This window comes from Callospermophilus lateralis, chromosome 4 (assembly GCF_048772815.1).
Source record: "Callospermophilus lateralis isolate mCalLat2 chromosome 4, mCalLat2.hap1, whole genome shotgun sequence".
NCBI lineage: Eukaryota > Metazoa > Chordata > Mammalia > Rodentia > Sciuridae > Callospermophilus > Callospermophilus lateralis.
The window spans coordinates 70,271,966-70,290,551 of record NC_135308.1 but is presented as its reverse complement, the minus strand read 5'-3'; the positions used below and the strand labels follow the sequence as shown (position 1 = coordinate 70,290,551).

Here is an 18,586-nt window from a genome sequence, read left to right as displayed (position 1 = left end):
TACTTCATAAGAGAGGAAATTCAAATGGCCAATAAATCCAGAAAACAGTATGCAATCTCATTAGTAATCACGGAAATTCTAATTTAAGCCACAGTAAAATACCACATGTACCCAAAAGATAATATGCCATTAAAAAGTCTGTCAATAACAAGTGTTGGAAAAGATATAGATCAAAAGAAACTTTTATACACTGCTGGTGGTAGTGGAAATTTTTAACAAAAGACACTTTAGAAATAGGCTGGCGTTATCTAGTAAAACTGAAATTTATGGCCTGAAATTCCATACTGGGTATATGCCCTGGAAAAACTTATTTGCATGCACAGCAAAATACATGTACAAAAAAATGTCTATGGAAGCACTGTTTATAATAACCCCAAACTGGAAATAATCCAAATGCCTATCCCCACTAGAATGGATAAACAAATCGAGGTATATTTATACAATTAAGTCCTACATAGTCACGGAATTGAGCAAACTAATGGCAACATGGGTGAAAGAAACCAAAACAGAAGAATAAATGTGGTTTGATTCTAATCAAAGTTCAGAAAGAAACAATCCTAACTATGCTGTTTAGGGGTACATACCCAAGTGACAGAACTATAAAGGTAAGCAAGGAAATGATTGCCACAAAATTCAGCACAGTGGTCAAATCTAAAAAGAGAAGCTAGTGATAGTGGGCATTGGGTACCAGGGAATAGGAAGGAGGGTATGCAGAGATGCTGGCTGTTGATCTGGGTTATATTGGAGTTTTCTTTGTTCATTCAGCCGCGTGTGCATGTGTATGTGTAAAAGGAATTTGTCCATATGTTCACAATAAAATTTAAAAATACACAATATGCATGTATTAAATAGGTTGGTCAGGGAAGTTCTCAGTAAAGAGATTTTTATCAGGGATCTGGATGAGGGGAAAGAGCCAGTCACATGGGAATTCTAGGGGAACATTCTAAGCAAAGGAAAGAGTGAGGAGAGAGGCTCCGAGGTGGGTGGGGTTTGGTGTATAGAGGAACAGCAAGCAGTAGCTAGAGTGTGACTGGAGCTGAGTACCCTAGAGAAAGGGAGAGGTGGAAGGAATGTTGTCAGAGAGATCATAGGGAGCCAGGGTATATGGGCCCCACCAGCCACAGCAAAAGCTGGACTTACCTAAGTGAGATGCGAATTCCAGCGAGAGGTTTTGTAGAGGAGTGACCCATTCTGACATCAGAAAGGTCATTCTGCTGTAGTGAGAAATATTGTTAGGAAAGCACGGTTAGGAAGAGGGAGATTGCATGGGAAGCTATTGCAATAATTCAATAAGTTTGGTGACCCAGGCTGGGGAGATAGTGAAAAGTGGTCAGGTGCTGGTTCCATTTCAAAAGTGGACCTGAAAGAATTTGATCTTGTTATACAAAATGCAGAGAAATGGAGCATGGCTCTATGCTTCTATCTTTAAGCAAATAAAAAGGCTGCACGTATCACTTACTGGGATGGAGAGAAATTCTAGAGTTGTTCTCATGAATGGATGTGACTCTAGAGCTCAGCTTCTCATCCAGGCTGGAGACATAATAGGTTATGGATGGTATTTAAAGGCAAGAAATTGCATGAGATCACCAGGGGAGTGAGGTAAATAGGGAAGAAAAAGTTCAATGTTATAGTTTGGGAACACACGAGGAAAAAGCCAGAAAGAAGATTGAAAAGGAATAGCTAGGAGAGAGCTAGGGGTCAAGAAAGTGTATCAAGAGGAGGGCAATCCATTGCATCGCATGTAACTGAGAAGCCAAGGAAGAAGAGACTGAAACTAGCTTATCTATTGTCTGGGAAAAGACCTTGTACCATCATCTTCAGCTCATCAACAAATAAATCACTGACCACCATCTGACAAATGCTGAAAACCAGGTCAATGCTGGATCATCTTGAAAGGTTTTTTTTTTTTTTTCTAACTTTGATAGAGATCTTCTAAAGCTAGACTGGAAGGTGGGAATTTTGTGTGTATGTTGTTGTGATTGCCTTTAAAAAACAAAACAAAACCTTTTTTCAACCCACTCAACTCCTAATCTTGAGATAAATTCAAGATTCTTTTTCAGAACCAAGAACTAACTGATAATCATACCATGTTTGGGGTTCCCCATCTGCCATGAGCAATGCTGAGCCCAGGATGTGTGAGTGGGGGCTGGGAGTGGAGTGTAAGATTGCAGGGGGAGCAGGTAGCCCCCTCTGGATCAGCCTTTTAAAGTCCAGTCCTCAAGCCTGGTCTAAGCTTATTGACCTGGGACAATTTTTATAGTTTCTCTCTTTTTTTTGCTTTCAGAAGTAATCTAGGTTGGATAATAATCCAAGTTGTACAATAAATTATGTGGTTCCCTATCTATTAGATTTTTTTTTAAATTTTTTTATTTTTGGTACTGAGGGTTGAATCCAGAGGCACTTTATCACTGAGCCACATCCCTGGCCCTATTTTTATTTTTAAGTCTCAACAAGTTGCTTTGGGCCTTGCTAAGTTGCTGAATCTGGCCTTGAACTTACAATCCTCCTCCCTCAGCCTCCTGAGCTGCTGGGATGACAGGCATGTGCCTCTGTGCCCAGCTAAAAATTCTTTTTTGGTATTATCTTTCTCTTGTTTCTTTATGTTTTTTAAAAAGCTAAGTCTTCTAGAAACAAAAGGAGAAAAAAAAGAGGAGCTTACAATTATCCTAAACAAGGTGTGGAGCATGAAATCAAGGAGCTAGGGTGGTGGTTAGGAAAGAATAATATTTTGTCAGGAAATGATGGTCTACCCAGAACACCTACTTCAATAAAGACCAATAAAGATGAGTATTTCTCATCTCCTTCCTCCCTCCACCATTTGTGACTGCTCCTTGGCAGAAGATGGCAGGACCACAGCCACTAGGAGAGATTTAGAGGTGCTATATGCCAGTTGGATGTGATTTTTATGGGGTGACAAGAGCAAAGAAAATCCCTTTGCCATTTCATTTGCCCTGTCATGTTGGAAGACGGCTTGAACAAAGAGAATTTTCTTTCTTTTCCAATCTTCTTGAGTTATAAGGGTTTTTTTCTCCTTTTTTGAATTAACTCTTTGTTTTCTCTTTTTGTTATTATTTTTAATTGTTAAAAATTATACATAATAGTGGGCTTCATGGTTACATACTTATGCATGCACACAGTGACAATATAATTTGGTCAATTTCATTTTGCAGTACTTTCCCTTTCCCTCTCTGCTTCCCTCCTCTGTTTCCCTTCCTTCTGCTTTACTGGCCTGCTTTCCCTTTATAAGGTGGGGGATTGTCAGAGGCCATATCCTTCTCCGACAGCCTGAGCTTCCCCCTCATGCGCAATATGATCATTTACTTACACCTGTGGGCTGGGGGAACCACCATTGGAAACCTACTCCTACTCCCTTGCCTGGATGGCTGCAACAGCACCTTACACCAACTTGCTCTTTTGCACTGCCTCTTACAGATCATCAGCACACTGAGTTTTATTTTTTTAAACTTAATTCAAATCCTATCATTCCTCTGCTTAAAACTTTTTAGTGGCTTCTCATTTCCCGTAGTACAGAAGCCAAAGTGCAGAGCTGACCCCTCCTCCTGCCCACCCATCTCCTACCCGGCTCTCCCCTTGCTCACTCTGTACCAGCCACCATCTGCCTCAACACCTTCCCTCTCATTCCTTCCTTCAGGTGCTTGATGAGAGGTCCCCTTCTCACCTTGGCCTTTCTCAACAACCCTATTTAAATTGCACACTATCCCCATATTCCTGTTTAACTCATTTGTTCCCCACAGTTTTTATCACACCAGAGTTATTGTATATTTTATCTGTCTATGTGGTTATTGTCTGTCTTTTCCCACTAGAAGATCAACTAAACAAAGGGAATAATTTCTGTTGTAAAATTTTTATTAACACGTTAGTTATACATATTAATGGGAGTTCACGTGGTTATTTCCAGACATGCATAAAGCATGCATTGATCTTATTCAACCACACTTCTTCCACTCTCACCCCAGCTCTCCTCCCTTCCCATTCTCTAGTAATATCTCTTCTGCTTTCAGATTTACTCTTTTAAAAATAGTTTCCACATATGAGAGAGAATATGTGATGCTTGTTTTCCTATGTCTGGCATATTTTTTTTAACACAGCATTCTCTAGTTCCATCCATGTTACTGTAAATAACAGGATTTCATTCTTCTTTATGGCTGGATAATACTCCATTATGTATACATACCACATTTTCTTTACCTATTCATCTGCTGATGGGCACCTAGGCTGATTCCATAGCTTAGCCATTGTGAATAGTGCTATAATAAACATGGGCATGTAGGTATTTCTTGTATGCCAACTTCATTTCCTTTGGATATATACTCAGGAGTGGGATAGGTGAAACATATGGTAGTTCTATTTTTACTTTTTTTTATATGAACCTCCATATTGTTTTCAATAGCGTCTGTACTAATTTACATTTCTGCCAACAATGTATGAGCTCTTTTTTTCTGTACAATCTTGCCAACTTTTATTATTTTTTGTCTTTTTGACAATAGCTGTTGTAAATGGAGTGAGATAGTATCTCATTGTGGTTTTGATTTCCATTTCCCTGGTGGCTAATTATATTGAGCATTTTTTCATATGTTCATTGAACATTTGTATTTCTTCTTATAATTTTTTTACTGCTATATTCCTGACACTTATTACTGTGATTGGCAGATAGGAAGTGCTTCAGACATGTGTTAGAATGAATGACTGAGAGATAAACAAATTATTTAAGTGGATGTCAGGGGAAAACTTATTATGTCAGTGATAAAGCCATGATGTGTGTGTGTGTGTGTGTGTGTGTGTGTTGAGGCTTTTTGTTTGGTTTTGTTTTTTGCTTTTTGAGCTACTAGACTACTGCATTGTATCCTAGGTTGGACAATCTCCCACTGGATCAGCAGAGGTTGCTTCTGCCTTATGCATTCCTGCATGCTTCTCCTCTCTTTTCTGGAAAGTTCTTCCTCTTCCTTATTCTTTCCTCTAAGTCTTTCCCATAGGAATCAATCTTAAACTTTTTCCCACAAGGTTTCCTCTGACTGTTCTACTCTCGGCTGAAAGCTTACCAGAAGCTCATGAACCAAGTGAGGCCTGTGACTGATAAGCTACTTACTAGGGTTACCCTGTTGTATGCGTGCAATGGTTTCTCAACTTTGCTTCAGAGTGGAAGTCCTGGAGTGTAGGGACAAGGCTATTCTTCCTTTTTTGTAGTGTCAGATAGTACTCTGGGATCTGTAGCCCCAGAGATCAAGTTATGGGATTAAAACACAAAAGGTCATAGGAACTATGCTAATGTGATCATATGCAAGGTGACCAGGTCACCCATAGCTGAGCATAAGCAAATTTTTACCAAGCTGCTTCCACACTGAAATGGCATAAGCCATAGAATGTGACCCCAAACCAATTTTCTTTCAATATAGTTGTGGGAGACTGATCACAAACATGCAATAATATACCCAGTGCAGTGGTTGACACAATAGATGATCAAAAAATTGTTATATTTAATAAATGAAGTTAATTATATCATACAGACACAAGTAATGGACATGGTATTGGATTTTGCCAGAAGACCTGAGTTTTAATATCAGGGTGGGATTGTAGACTTAGGAACTATAGAGCAGAGCTGGATCATCATTAGATCTCATTTATAAAAAGCATATCTTGTATGGCCATTGTAGCGATTAGTGCAGGGGAAGATGTGCATTGAATAACGACATCAGAAAGGCACCCTTAGCATTTCAGCTCTGCCATGTCCCCTCTAGGCCTTAGATCAATTAGATTGTTGCTTCTTGGACCTCAATTTCCTTTTGTACAAGACCAAAGCCTCTCACCCATGTCCCATGCTGGTGGTGGAAATGGGGTTCCCCTCAGTGGAATGGGCTGGATGAGAAATAAAAGCTAAGAAAAATAGAATGGTGAAAAAAACCACAGCACACAGAAAGTAGTTTCAAAAGCGGGGACAGGATGGGCAAGACGATCAGATGGATTGAGCTTCTAGATTATGGCAAAATGGAGCCTGTGCCTGCTTTATTTATATCAGGAAACATCAAAGGCCTTCCATGGAATGTTCTTTTCCAAAAAAGGTTAAAGGTGGGCTGTCCAGTTCCCAACAGGTTACTACTCCCATCTCCAGAGCTACAATGAGGGATCTTCCTAGCAGAGCGGATATAAAGTTTACATGCATTGGATAATCTATTGCCCATGGGAGAGCCACCGATAGTTCGCAATGCCAAACCTAAGTCTCCCTGGCTACCATACTGAGAGAAGATCCTCATGTAATTTACAGATGGTTTCCCGCAAAAGCCTATATGAGAATGATTCCTAAATGTTAAAATTCTTTAATTCCTACCACAATCCAGGAGACTAGGAGTATAGCCATACCAGTGACTTTGAGCAAATCCCTTCCCTTTGCCATGCCTGCTTTTGGTCTGCAAAATGATCACAGGGCTGAGTTGGTGCTCTTCAAGTTTTCCCAGCTTGAAAACTGTAGAAGTTAGAGATGCTCTTGGAAATAGCAAAGGAGAGGTTCAGAACCTGATTTTTTCAAGGGATAGAAAACAAAGACCAGAGAAAATAAGGCTGCAAAGAATAATCAGAGACTGGAGAGAGGGTGTTGGAGATAGGGATACAGGGAAAGAGAGGCTAGGGATGAAGAGGGCTTCGAAAGTGAGCACAGAGGTGCTTTTGGACCTGAATAGGGATCTTGTTAAAATGCAGATTCCAAGTCAGTAGGCCTGGAGTTGTATATGAGATTTTCCATCTCTATCGGCTCGAGCTGGTGTAACTGAACTGGACCGCACTTTGAGTGGCAAGGAAGGGTGTTCTTTTGTTCCCGACTCTAGCAGCCAGGCCTTTCAGAGAATCCCAACAGCTCATCTCCTCCCCTTTGGGTCCTCCATATCTCTCCCCCAAAACCCTAAAGCAAAGGATGTTTTTGCTATTTTTTTTCTTCCATAGTTCACCCAATCGTGCATGCATGAGTGCACACACACACACACACACACACACACACACTCACTCCTCAATGACCTGACCTCCACTGCTTCATCAATACTTCCATCACTGATCTTCACTGCAAAAGTGATTTGGGGGGAAAAGAATCTCACACCACATTTTCCAGGCCCTTACTGTCTGGCGGTGACAATCCCAGAGGAGCAGGAAGTGAAATGTCTACATTGTTGGAGCAGGGTGATGTCATGTCCAGGTTTTCCCACTCACATGGTAGTCATCCCTCCTTCGTCCTGCAGGCTGGTGTCTCTGTTGTTCCCACCCCCACCCTGTACCCTAAGTCAGGCCTCCCACAAAGTGTTTTCCCCATCTATCCTCCCCTACACATACACACACACACACACACACACACACACACACACACACACACATTTTACCCAGAGAACACTACCTTCCTGCCTCTCTTAGCAAGGGCTTCTTTCTCACACCATGGTCCACAGGGCATATACTAATATTTATAAAGCATAACAACAGGATAAAAAGCTGAGTCTGCCACCAGTACCCCCAGTTTCAGCATCGCCAGCACTCCCTGGAGCTCTGAAGGTGTCTATATCTGGACACATCTGCAACCCATTTCCAGCCCACCAGAGTGTCATTCACACTGCCTGTGAAGCCCTGCCCAAGCCTCGGCCCCTCCTCTCCTTCTTCCCTCCCTCCAGAACATGTAGTCCAGCATAGGTTCTGCTTTCAGAAACTAATACCTGCCCTTTTCTCCCCCTACTTTTCCCATTTAGCCTCCATAGCCAGTGCCACTGTTCCCTGTTCCCTAGAGGGAATAGGACCCCACAGCCTCATTTGCAGAAAAAATGCTAAAAAAAAAAAAAAAAAAAAGGCTTCAAGAGACTGAAGCAAATTAGAATTCACTCTGAGCACAGGATGCACCTAGCAGTTGCCTTTCCTCCCTCTGTGCTCTCAGAAAGGTTTACCCAGGGCACTTTCTTCTCACAGCATCCTGTAAATGGTCCGTCCTTGGTTGTGATGGGGAGAGGAAGGAGAGTGGGGATATAGGAAAGGAGTGGGGCTCTTGGGCTGATGTAGGTCTAGGAGAGTCCCTTATTATTCTTAGTTCTAGAAATAGGAAATAGGGGACTTGGAGGTCAAGTGGCTGGTACATTTCCTTTTGGAACACAGCAGTGAGAGATTTACGTACCAAGTGAAAAATATGCCACTCTCATTTTAAGTCACCTGATAGAGGAATCATCCTGAGGACTGAGTTTGAAAATATCACTCCTGATTTATTCCCCCCACCTTTTTTTTTTCTCTTTTGAGTAACCAACAAGCCATAGCTCATCCCTTTGCAGTTCAAACACCTTTTTCTGTGGCTTCCTATTTCATTTCATGGATGGTCCAGTTCAAGTCCTGCTTCCTCTGACCCTCCAGATCTGCGTGGTCCCCTGTACTCTGAGTTCTTTCAGCAGCTATGCTCTTTATTTAGCACTTAATGCATTCTTAAATATTATTTATTATTGTTCAAAAGTGAACAATAATATAGTCAATTGAAACATACTTAATGAAAGAAATTACAGGGTGTGTTGTACACTGCACAGTTTTCCTCCAGATTTGTGTGTGTGTATATATGTGTGTGCATGTGTGTGTGTATACTTTAGATTATTCAGAATCTGCTTTAAAACTAAAGATATTCTCCCTTGGAAAATATACCTACACTCAGGATTCTGCATAAGAATTTGGTGGGTTTGCAGTTCCTTTATTGTCCACTGAAGGACTGCAGTTTAATAACACCTTATGTAGCAGACAGTACTCTAAAGTGAACAAATAGTAGGTGCTCAAGAATTGCTTGCTGATGTGTGCCTCTTCCTGTTTGCCATGAACAGATTGCCCTGACATTCTCCATTGTCTTTGGGGTCATTGTGTATCGGATCACAACTGCAGCTGCTCTATCTCTCAACAAAGCCACGCGCTCCAATGTCCGGGTGACAGTGACAGCAACAGCAGTCATCATCAACCTCGTGGTCATCCTCATCCTGGACGAGATCTATGGTGCTGTGGCCAAGTGGCTCACCAAAATTGGTACTGTGTCGCCAATCCTGTGTTTGTGTTGGAAGTACTTGAATATGATCAATCCAATGTGTAGAAGGTGTCCAGTAGTAATGACTTCAAATCTCAAAAGGGATGGGAACAGGATGCTTTACACAGTGCATTTTAATTAGAAGAATGCAGAAGTGCAAAAGCTGGTTTCTTATAGGGCTCACCAAAGGGCTTTCCCTAAAGATGGGAATCCTTCCTGTAGCATGCTTGATTGATAGTCCTGTGGCCCATGTTGATTGCCTCATGTGACAGGGAACTCACTATCCCCTAAGGATAATCCATGGGGTCTATTCTTTTGAGCAAGGTAGATTCAATGCTTCCTGTTGAAAATTATAGAGTTTAGTTCTCCTCATTTTCCCAGCAGCATTAATAAAGTGAAGGAAAGCCTTCTGATACTTGAGCCCAAGAGGGTCTTATCTATCCCAGAAAAATCCATGCATTCCCCAGGCACTGAGCAGACTTCAAAGAGACATATCAAACTTCCCAAGCTTCAAACCAGTGAGAAAAATGTAGTGGCCTCAACATGCAGACATGTCATTTGAGCTGCGACCTGCTGTTGCCTGAGCACCACACATTGGCATTTGCACTTATTAGGGGGGAGGCCTGAGAGTTGAGACCCTTTCCTCATTGTACTCTGGGTGGCCTGAATACACCTTCCTTTCTTGAATTTGGGGATTTCTTTTTTAACTGTAGGGGCTAGGAGTCCCAGCCTCTTGCTCACCTCATAGAGAAGTGGAGTGAATGATATAATGTCTTTAATTCACCGACCAATCAGAAGTTAGACACTCCATAAAACTCCTCAAGAGAGCCTTCCCAAGAAGACCAGAGAATTCCAGAAGGCTACTGTGTTGGTGACTTTCCCCAGCATGGCCTTTCCAGCAGCACCTATGTCTGACTTCCATGTTGGTCTAGGCAGTGTACCATCTGGAGTGCAGGTCTGACCTACAGAGTTATAAGTATTTTCTGTGTTAAGTATCTGCATAATTAATTATAAATATGATCTGTGTTCCTTCTAAGATTCTTGAGGAAAAAAAAATTTAATTCAGTATGTTTGGCAATTTACTATATAGTAGTCTATAGGAGCACTTAGGAATACTTTAGGGGGCTTAGGGGGGTCTTAGAGATAGAGGGACCTAACTGGAGACCTCAGAAAAGTAGTGTCGGGTGGGCATGTGTGTAGGAAGGAGGGAGTGGGCAGGAGGAGTGGAAGGTTCCTGGAAGAGGAAACAAAGGGAAGTGTGGCACTGAAGGGACAGTTCTGATCTCTTGGGTTCACAGAGAGGTAGGTGGCATGTGGGCCACGTGGACCATTAAGAGAATTTTGGTGGCTCTTAATGCCAGTGGAACAAAAGAACCAAGCTTAGCATACAGGAAAAAGAGCATGATGTATGTCCAGGAAGCCAGGGTATCCCAGTATGGTGCTCTCTGGGACCCATGGCATACCCAGGGGTGGGAAACTGGGCCCAGGGAGCTGGCCAATACCGGGCTTTATTTTTCAATGGAAGACTTTAAGTTCCAGGCTCAGGAAGCATTTGCTGGAGTTCAAAGGTGAATCTGATAAGGAGTACCATCCTCCTGGTTTGATTACTGAGCCAGGAGAGAAATAAAACAAAGGCAGAAGTAGACACAAGCCAAGATAGGAGCTTTAAAACTGAAAAAGTCTGCATTTAAAACTGAAAAAGTCTGCATTGAAGGAAGCCCTCTGTAGGAAAGCCAGATAAGCTTCCTAGTACCAAATTCCTGACAGATTTATCTTTCCACGGCAGGACAGGATGCACAGGCAGCTTTACCAGTCTTTGCACAGGGAAGATCACAGGACATTTGCTTTCTGCTGGTAGTTTGCTTCAAAGGAAGGGCAGAGACAGCTGACTGGCAGGGAATGCCAGTGTCACCCTCCAGACTTACCCAAAAGACAAGTTACTCCCCTTTCTATCACTGAAGAGGAGAAGTGAGTGAGATGGGGAGACAAACTAAGCCAAGCTTTTCACTCCTGGTGTTCCTCCACGTGGAGAGACCAGGCCTCCCCACATGAAGGAACATCAAGAGTGAAAAGAAATGTCCTGGTCCTCTATTCCTGGCCCCAATCCAATACTACTGAGGAGTTTTCTAAGAATATGATGTGCTAGAAATATTGCTTGCGAAATTACTCAGACCAGGGTATAAAAACAATAGAACAGAGAAAGGCAGGAAGACCTAATGTAAGGGAGGTTATTGAGTACATGGACAGGAAGTGAGGAAAAGAGAAACAGGAAGTCAGTGATGTAGAAATTTCTTCTTACCCTCCATTTGAGTTTTCTTACACAGCTCCAGTTAGTTGTAAAGATGGGAGATATGGAGATTGATCAACTCTCAGAAACTCATTAACAAAAGTTTAACCAACACTTCCCTGTGCCTTAAACTCTTTTGTCTAAATCATAAGCAAAATGGCCACACACCAATTTCTACTCTGTGAAGCTGTATCTGCTGTTTCTATCAGTACTCTCCCAATCACCCAAAAAGTTCAGGATACTTCAGTTTGTTAAGCCAATGCCCCATGCTCCATTAAAGAAAACAATCTACACACTGGAAAAGAGATGGCATTCTTTTGTTCTTTGTGGCAGAGATACTCAAATGTCTTCTTAAACTACAAAATTTTTCTTTTAGCCCATTTTGTCTTCATAAAAACTATAGCCTATAAAGGAAGTATTATGTCCTAATTTTACTAAGATTCAAACTCAGATTCTGCCTTTAAAATGCAGATACTTTTGATCCTATTTTGGTGTAAGTTTACTACCATCTGTATGGAATTGTTACATTGGGTATCTGCTTAGGGACCATGTGGGTGTTGTCTTGGGTTGTTGCTCTTGTTTGTCTTATACTGGATGCTCCCAGAGTACCGTTGTATAGTAGAAGATCACTAAATTCAAGAATCCAGTGGAAGACTCTTTGAGTTCCTCTTCCTTTTCATCCCTTAATTGTGTAGCATTGGGCAGCAGAGAACTCTTCTGGGTCAAATTTTACGGATCCTTTCTTCATATGAATGATTTTCCATCCTCTATCCATGAATCACCACCCTGTTGGACAATTTTGCATCCTAACCTCTATGCTTTTGCTTTAGCCTCTCTCTGTGGGCCTCTATTTTGGAAATCCTCACACAGTCATCCTTTCTTAAACAGTGGAATTGGGGACATCACCACTATTCAGACTCCCAGAGCACTGTCCTTTGCTCCTATGACAGTTATAAACCTGGATTTGAGGATCTCAACCACCTGCCCTCACTGTCCTCCTGCACACCAGCCAACCCACTCAACTCACAGTCACTCCAGGCCACTCTCTAACCTCCCACCGCTGGGCCTGGCTTATGCTGCGGTAGCTGCTATCACCACCCTGGGCAACCCTCCCTATAAAGTGCACTTAAAGCTTCCTTCTCTGTGGGCACTCCTCCCTCAGTGATTTTCCTCCTTTTCTGAACTCTCTGGCATAGATCTTTCATTCAACTTTTTCATCAATCAGTTGTTCATGGAGTGCTTACTTTGTGCCAGCCATTATTTGGGGAACACAGCAATAATAAGAGTCCAGACACTGTTGTAATGATGTTTTCATTGTGGGAAGAGAAATTCAGTAAAGAAGAATATTTCACAGAGCCTAAGAAAGGTGTGATGTGATGGGGCCCTGTGTATAGGACCAGGTGGTCAGGAAGGGCCTTCAAAGTGGTAATGTTGTAGGTGAGACCCAAATGAGATGGGGGAAACTTCCACACAGGATCTGAAAGGAGCACTCAAGGAAGACAGAGCAGCAAAGACAAAGGCTACAGGTGGAAATAAACTTGGAGGGAGTCATGTGCTGTTGGATCTTATTGCTCATATTTGCATGTATTCCTGTATTAGAATAGACTAAGCCACACTAGGGTAATATATCGTCTTCAAATATTGGCCACATAACGTAAAGTAGTGTGTATTCTTGCTCACACTACATGTCCAGTGTGCCTGCTGCCACTCCGTGACTCAGACTGATAGAGCCCGTGGAGAACACCATGTCAAGAAACTAGAGCTTGAAGGTCTATAGAGGCCATCAGATACCTCCTTCTGGAAGCATCATCATACCTTCTGATCACATTTCACTGGCTAGAACCAGCCTAATGATGAAACAGTTGGAACATGTGTGGAAGATTGTGGCCATCCTGTGAGCAAGACAAGTCTCTTATCACTTGCTCCCATCAGACTGCAAGGCTCTTCAGGGTAGTGACTCTGTCTTTTATTTATTTATATGCCCTATAGTATTTGGCTCATGGTGGATCTTAGCACATATTTGTGGAAATTTTTGGTAAAATGCATCTCTCTCTTCACTCATGCAATCATGAAGAATTTTTTTCAAGAAAGCCCACAGGTTAGGCATTCTGTAAGTCACAGTAGAGGCTGCCATGAGCATTCAAGTATTCACTACTTTTGACTTGGCTTGCCTGCATAAGGATTGGAGGAAATTTTGAGAAGAACAAGACAATGGCAAAGTTGTCCCAATAGGATAGTGACTGACAGATGCAACAGGGAGATCAGAGGATTTGAACTTTCCTTGATGTCAAAGAACACTCACACTAGCAGAGATTATCATACAAAAGCAGGTGCCCAGTATACTAGCAGGCCGAGGTATGGTTTCAGGGTCACCACAGGCCCCTGCAGGGACATAAAGCTGAGAATAATGCCATCTAATGGAATGAGAAGTCTGTCAGGCTTAGGGGCTTGCTTTGCCATTCTCACGCTGGGTTTAACACCCATCTGGCTTCCTGCCCCAGATCTCCTGATAGTTGAGGAGGCTGTCACAATGTGCTTTACTTACCAGGTGCAAACAGCTGGTGTAAACAACCCCAACAAGTTCTCAAGAGTTTCCTACAAGGCTGAGTGATGAAGACCAATTTTCTGGGAGTATCCCTCCATGGGCGCAGGCATCAGGCCTATTGGAGGTTCATCTTTGCCCCAAATATTTATGACAAAAGACAAAAAATGTTAGATGCCTTGTGAATAATCAACTCAGCAGTGGTAGATAAGGACTGTCATTTTCTCCCTGGCTTCCACTGTGACAGTGGTAATGAGCTTGGGTGCAAAGCACCCTATAATCCAGAGGCAGCTCAACACTGGTGAAATGGGGTTGTGCTAAAACTGGAGGTGGCTGGGGGAATGGGTGAAGCTCTGAAGCTTTGTCAGAGAGGAAACCTGGCCAACCAAGGCTGCTAGTGTACAGAGTGTGCAGCCAGTTTAAGCAAACACCAGTAATTGGAATTAGTGTCTACAGGGACAAAGATTCTAGGGAGTGGGGGGAATGAGGTCTTTCCTGATCCCTAGTGGTCTGTAGTAACCACTACAATATTTGGAGGGATGATAGGTGGTGGTTATAGAGAAAAGATCCAAATCCTGGGGGAGGAAGCGAGCAAGAGCTGGACAGGACATCAGGATCCCAGACCCATCAGCAAATAGGACAGGCTCGAGTGTGATGAGAGGCCAGGGCATGAGACCAGGAAGCAGAAACCACGCTGGCCAGATTGAGGCTTGCTTCCCCTTTGGGTCAGCACTCAAGGGGCTCCTGTGCCTTTCAAACAAGAGGCTTCTGAGCAGCACATTTGGAAGTAGGCTTTCTGAAAACTACAGGCTCTCAGGGCCAACAAAGGCCTGTTTCATGCTTGGTTTGGAAGGGGGCCTGTCCTTACTCCATTTTGCTAGTCAGAGGCAGGAGATGAGGCTGTGGGCTGGCAGCAGGCTTCTAGATTGAATCATCAGAATGACAAAGGCTTACCTTATAGGCATCCTCCTCCTCCTCTTCCTCTTCCTCCTTCTGATCCTCCACTTCCTCTTCCTTTTAAAATGGTATGCAAAGTACTGATTGGTTTGTGGAGCCCTGGAAAAGATCAAAATTCAAAACTTGATGTATAGTTTCTCCTGAGTATGATTTGGCACAATCATGAGGTTGAAATATTGCCAGTTGGATCAGCGTAAATTGGGGACCATCTGTATATTTAATCCTCAAAGCAATCCCAATGGGGTAAGTAATCCTAACACTTCCATTCAAAAGATGAGGAGACTGAGACACAGCGAGACAACAGAAGAGCGGTAAACAATAGTCCCCAGGTCACAGGTAGTGAGTAGTGTGAGTCTGGCCTCAGTGTCCTTACTGATGTTTTGATGCTTGACTGTCTAGTAGCTGTCCTTGTTCCTCAGGAAATCTTAAATATATTGGGAAAATAAAAGAAAATATGGCAAAGGACCCAGGAGATTTAAAATGCAACGTACCCACATGTGAATGAAGGTGGTTGGATGGCTCAGAGGATGGTGACAACTGAGTGGATCAGGTGCCCCATTCTGTGAGGATGGCTTTGGGGACATGTTCTGAGTCCAGACACCTGCCTCAAAGGCTTGCAAGAACAAGTAGGTATTAAGGGTTCATAGGCTTAGGGGTTCCACATGCTTTATTAAGTTTTAAAAATGAAAGGAGTTTTGAAGAAATTTCCATCAGGAAGTCTTGATTGTAAAACATGTCTTCCTATTTTAAGCTGCCCTCATCAAAAGGCTATAATATATGTAGTAAAGAGAGAAGAGAGGGAGGAAAGGAAAAGGGAAGGGGAAAAATCAATACCAAAGACACTAATGACTGTCAGGGCATCAAAACTTTCTAAAAAAGAACATTTGGGGTGTATGGGGATGGGTCTAATTTTCCATCAAATGTAGACAATGTGTTTTTGGAGTTTTGCATGGTGAAAACCTTGGCTTTATTGGACTGAGGGCTCTGGACAGGGGTATGAAAGTTGCAATGAGCCTTCTCAGGAGCAGAGGTCCAGGGCAAGGGGCTGAGCATGGGTTGGAGAGAGACATTATGTGGGATGCCTAGAATGCTGGGAATTTGAAATCTGGCCTGAGATTCAGGTCTGCAGGAAGATATTCCCTTCCCTTCTCGCTCTGTCACTAGCTCCTGACTCACTGGGTGGCCTCAGGCAACAGAGTGAGGAGACTAGGCTGCCCCATCTGTGAAGGCCGTGAAAGGATGTAATGACAGGGGGTTCTACCATTGTCTGAAGGCCCCTCCATGATGTCAGTGCAAATTATTGAGAGGAGGCTGTTATAATTAATAAAAAAAAAAAGACGTGATCATGGTTACAGCCCATGTTTGTAGAGCAGTTCATACTATTTTGATGAAACCATTATAAGTAACCCTGCTACTTACAATAACTCAGAATAACTTCTCAGGAGTCCTTCCCAACATGAGCTATTGCTATGAACACAACTCGTTCTTTTTTCTATTTAACCACTAAAGCACTCATCTCTCCTCTTAGTAAGACATCCCATATATTCCTTCCCTCTGAATTTGCCAAGAACCTGGAGACCTAGACTAGCCAGGAAGGAAAGGAGCTATGGTGGTCATTCTCTGTTTGCCACCTCTTCTCCCTGGATTCCTTCTCCACCTGGCTAGGGAATTTGGGGTGTCTCTTTCCTGCTTCTCCCTGACTCTGCCACATCTCTGGCAGACCTGCAGTCCTTCATAATCACAGCTCCTGCAGGATGAGTCCTCCTCCTTGGTCCTCTTTGGATTCCAGTGATACCATTTTCTCTCCTTGTCCCTTCACCGCTGTAAGTAGCTTCTTCCTTAGAATCATGTCCTTTGACCCATTGGAGCTGGATTCTGTTTCTTGCTGGGTAGTAGAAGGGGTGGGGCCAACATCCACACTTGAACAGGGAGCCACCTGAGATGTAAACAGCCCTTGGTCCTTCAGGTTGCATTGCTCTACTACATTGTAGTTGGACCCACAGAAAAAGCTGGACCACTGCTGAGATGGCCTCTCCATGCTGCAGGTCCTGGACAGACTTCTGGGCTCTTCAAGGAAGGATGACCTTCTTCTTTGGCAGGGGTCAGTTAAGGGGCTACCACTGCCAGGGTTCCCACTATCAGGACACACATGAACACCTCCCCCTTCATCTCCAAGATGATCCCAACAGAGTAGCAAGACAAAGGGCTCTCCTCCCTCCCTAGAAACCCTCCCTAGGAGCACGGAGCTTGAATTCATAAACCTGCAAACACAACAGATCTGGTGACACACTATTTCCACCTCTCCAGAGGGAGGAGGCCCTCAGTAACTCGGGGGGATGCCACCCCCCCCCCAGTGATGCTGGAATGCCCATCCCTGACTTTCCTGCCACCCCCATTTCTAAGAGGGCTTTGTCTGGGATTTTCAGATGACCCACTGGCACCTCTCCATTAAGTCTCTCATAATGCTCCTGGTTACACTGTAATGGTGTTTGAGCCTTACACTCTGCTTGGTGCTTCCTGGGTTTTATTTTTCTGGGTCTTCAAGCAAATGCTTAAGGAAGGTGCTATTTTAGGAATTAGGATATCAATATACCAAAATTAAAAGGAAGCATTCCTGGAAACTCAAGCTCCTTTCTTGTGTTCATGAACAGAGTGAGATAGATAGACCAAGGCTGATCAGCCTCAGGAAAAGAAGAGACACTGAAAAGTTAATCACCAAAGCCAAAAAGATCAAACTGGCAAAGACTCAAGAAGAAAGTAAATACATTAGATTTTTCTGAATATGATTGAAATAATTGTAATTCACTTCTTTATTTCACTGGATACTCGAGCAATTCTTCAGAAATCAGTTCTTATTATGGCAGCACTACATAATGAATGCTTTTCTAAAATCTGCATTTAATTAAAAGAAATACCTTTGTTGCTCAACTTATAAATAAGACATTTTTTTTCTAGAGACAAGTACATTGTATACCATGATTTTTCACTAAATACTTTATTTGTTGAAATTATGTAAGTCATCATCAAGTGATTTTGTAAATAAGTGTGTTTTAAACATTATTGTTAAAAAGGCGGGGCAGAGCGGGGGGCGCAGATTAAGAAGCCAAGGCTCAGGAAGATAAACTCATGTATTTGGGAACTCTTGGCAGAAAAGGTCTCTGGGTTTCCAGCCCAGGGCTTTCCTCTATCCTTCATCATAGCCTTGTGAGCTTCACCATAGAACACAGAAGACCAGAAATTAATCTTGGAAAAAGACTTGGGGAAACCATCCAGTCTGACCATATGACACTGAGGCCCCACTTGCCTGAGGTTCTGATTCCTCAAAGTTACCTGGATACTTTGAAGGAGGGTTCTCAGTTCACACCGTGCTCTAGCTCCTCGGGTCATGACTCAAGGAGACAAATGCATAGGGGACCAAGGACTCAGTGTGTCCAGCTTGGAGCTCTTAATTTTTCCTCCACATCTGTTACTTTTCACTCATTTTTTTCCCAACTCAAGAAATGGCAACATCAACCATTCAAATGCTCCTGCCAAAACCCAGGTGCTATTCTGGATTTCTTTCCCTTGTTCACCACTAGAATTCAGTGTTGGTGAATATCCTCTATTCCATTTTCAGATCTATCCTAGATCTGACTGAGTTGCCCAGGTTCCAACCTAGGGTTGGTCAGTCCACTCCTACTTCATCTCTTTGCCTCCATTTTTGTCCCCACTTCCCCATGAAATCACAGTTTATTCTCTGTGATTTTAAAATTTTATTTCACCAAATCCCTTC

General features: G+C 42.8%; 1 protein-coding gene across 2 annotated transcripts in view; it reads left to right on the top strand.

Moving 5' to 3' along the window:
• Ano2 (anoctamin 2) overlaps positions 1-18,586 on the top strand; it is a 341,337-nt gene that overhangs the window by 266,548 nt on the left and 56,203 nt on the right. For both annotated transcript variants that reach the window (XM_076852567.1, XM_076852569.1), the window contains exon 15: positions 8,835-9,030. In XM_076852567.1, coding sequence (XP_076708682.1) covers positions 8,835-9,030 — 196 coding nt within the window. The remainder of the gene's footprint in view (positions 1-8,834; positions 9,031-18,586) is intronic.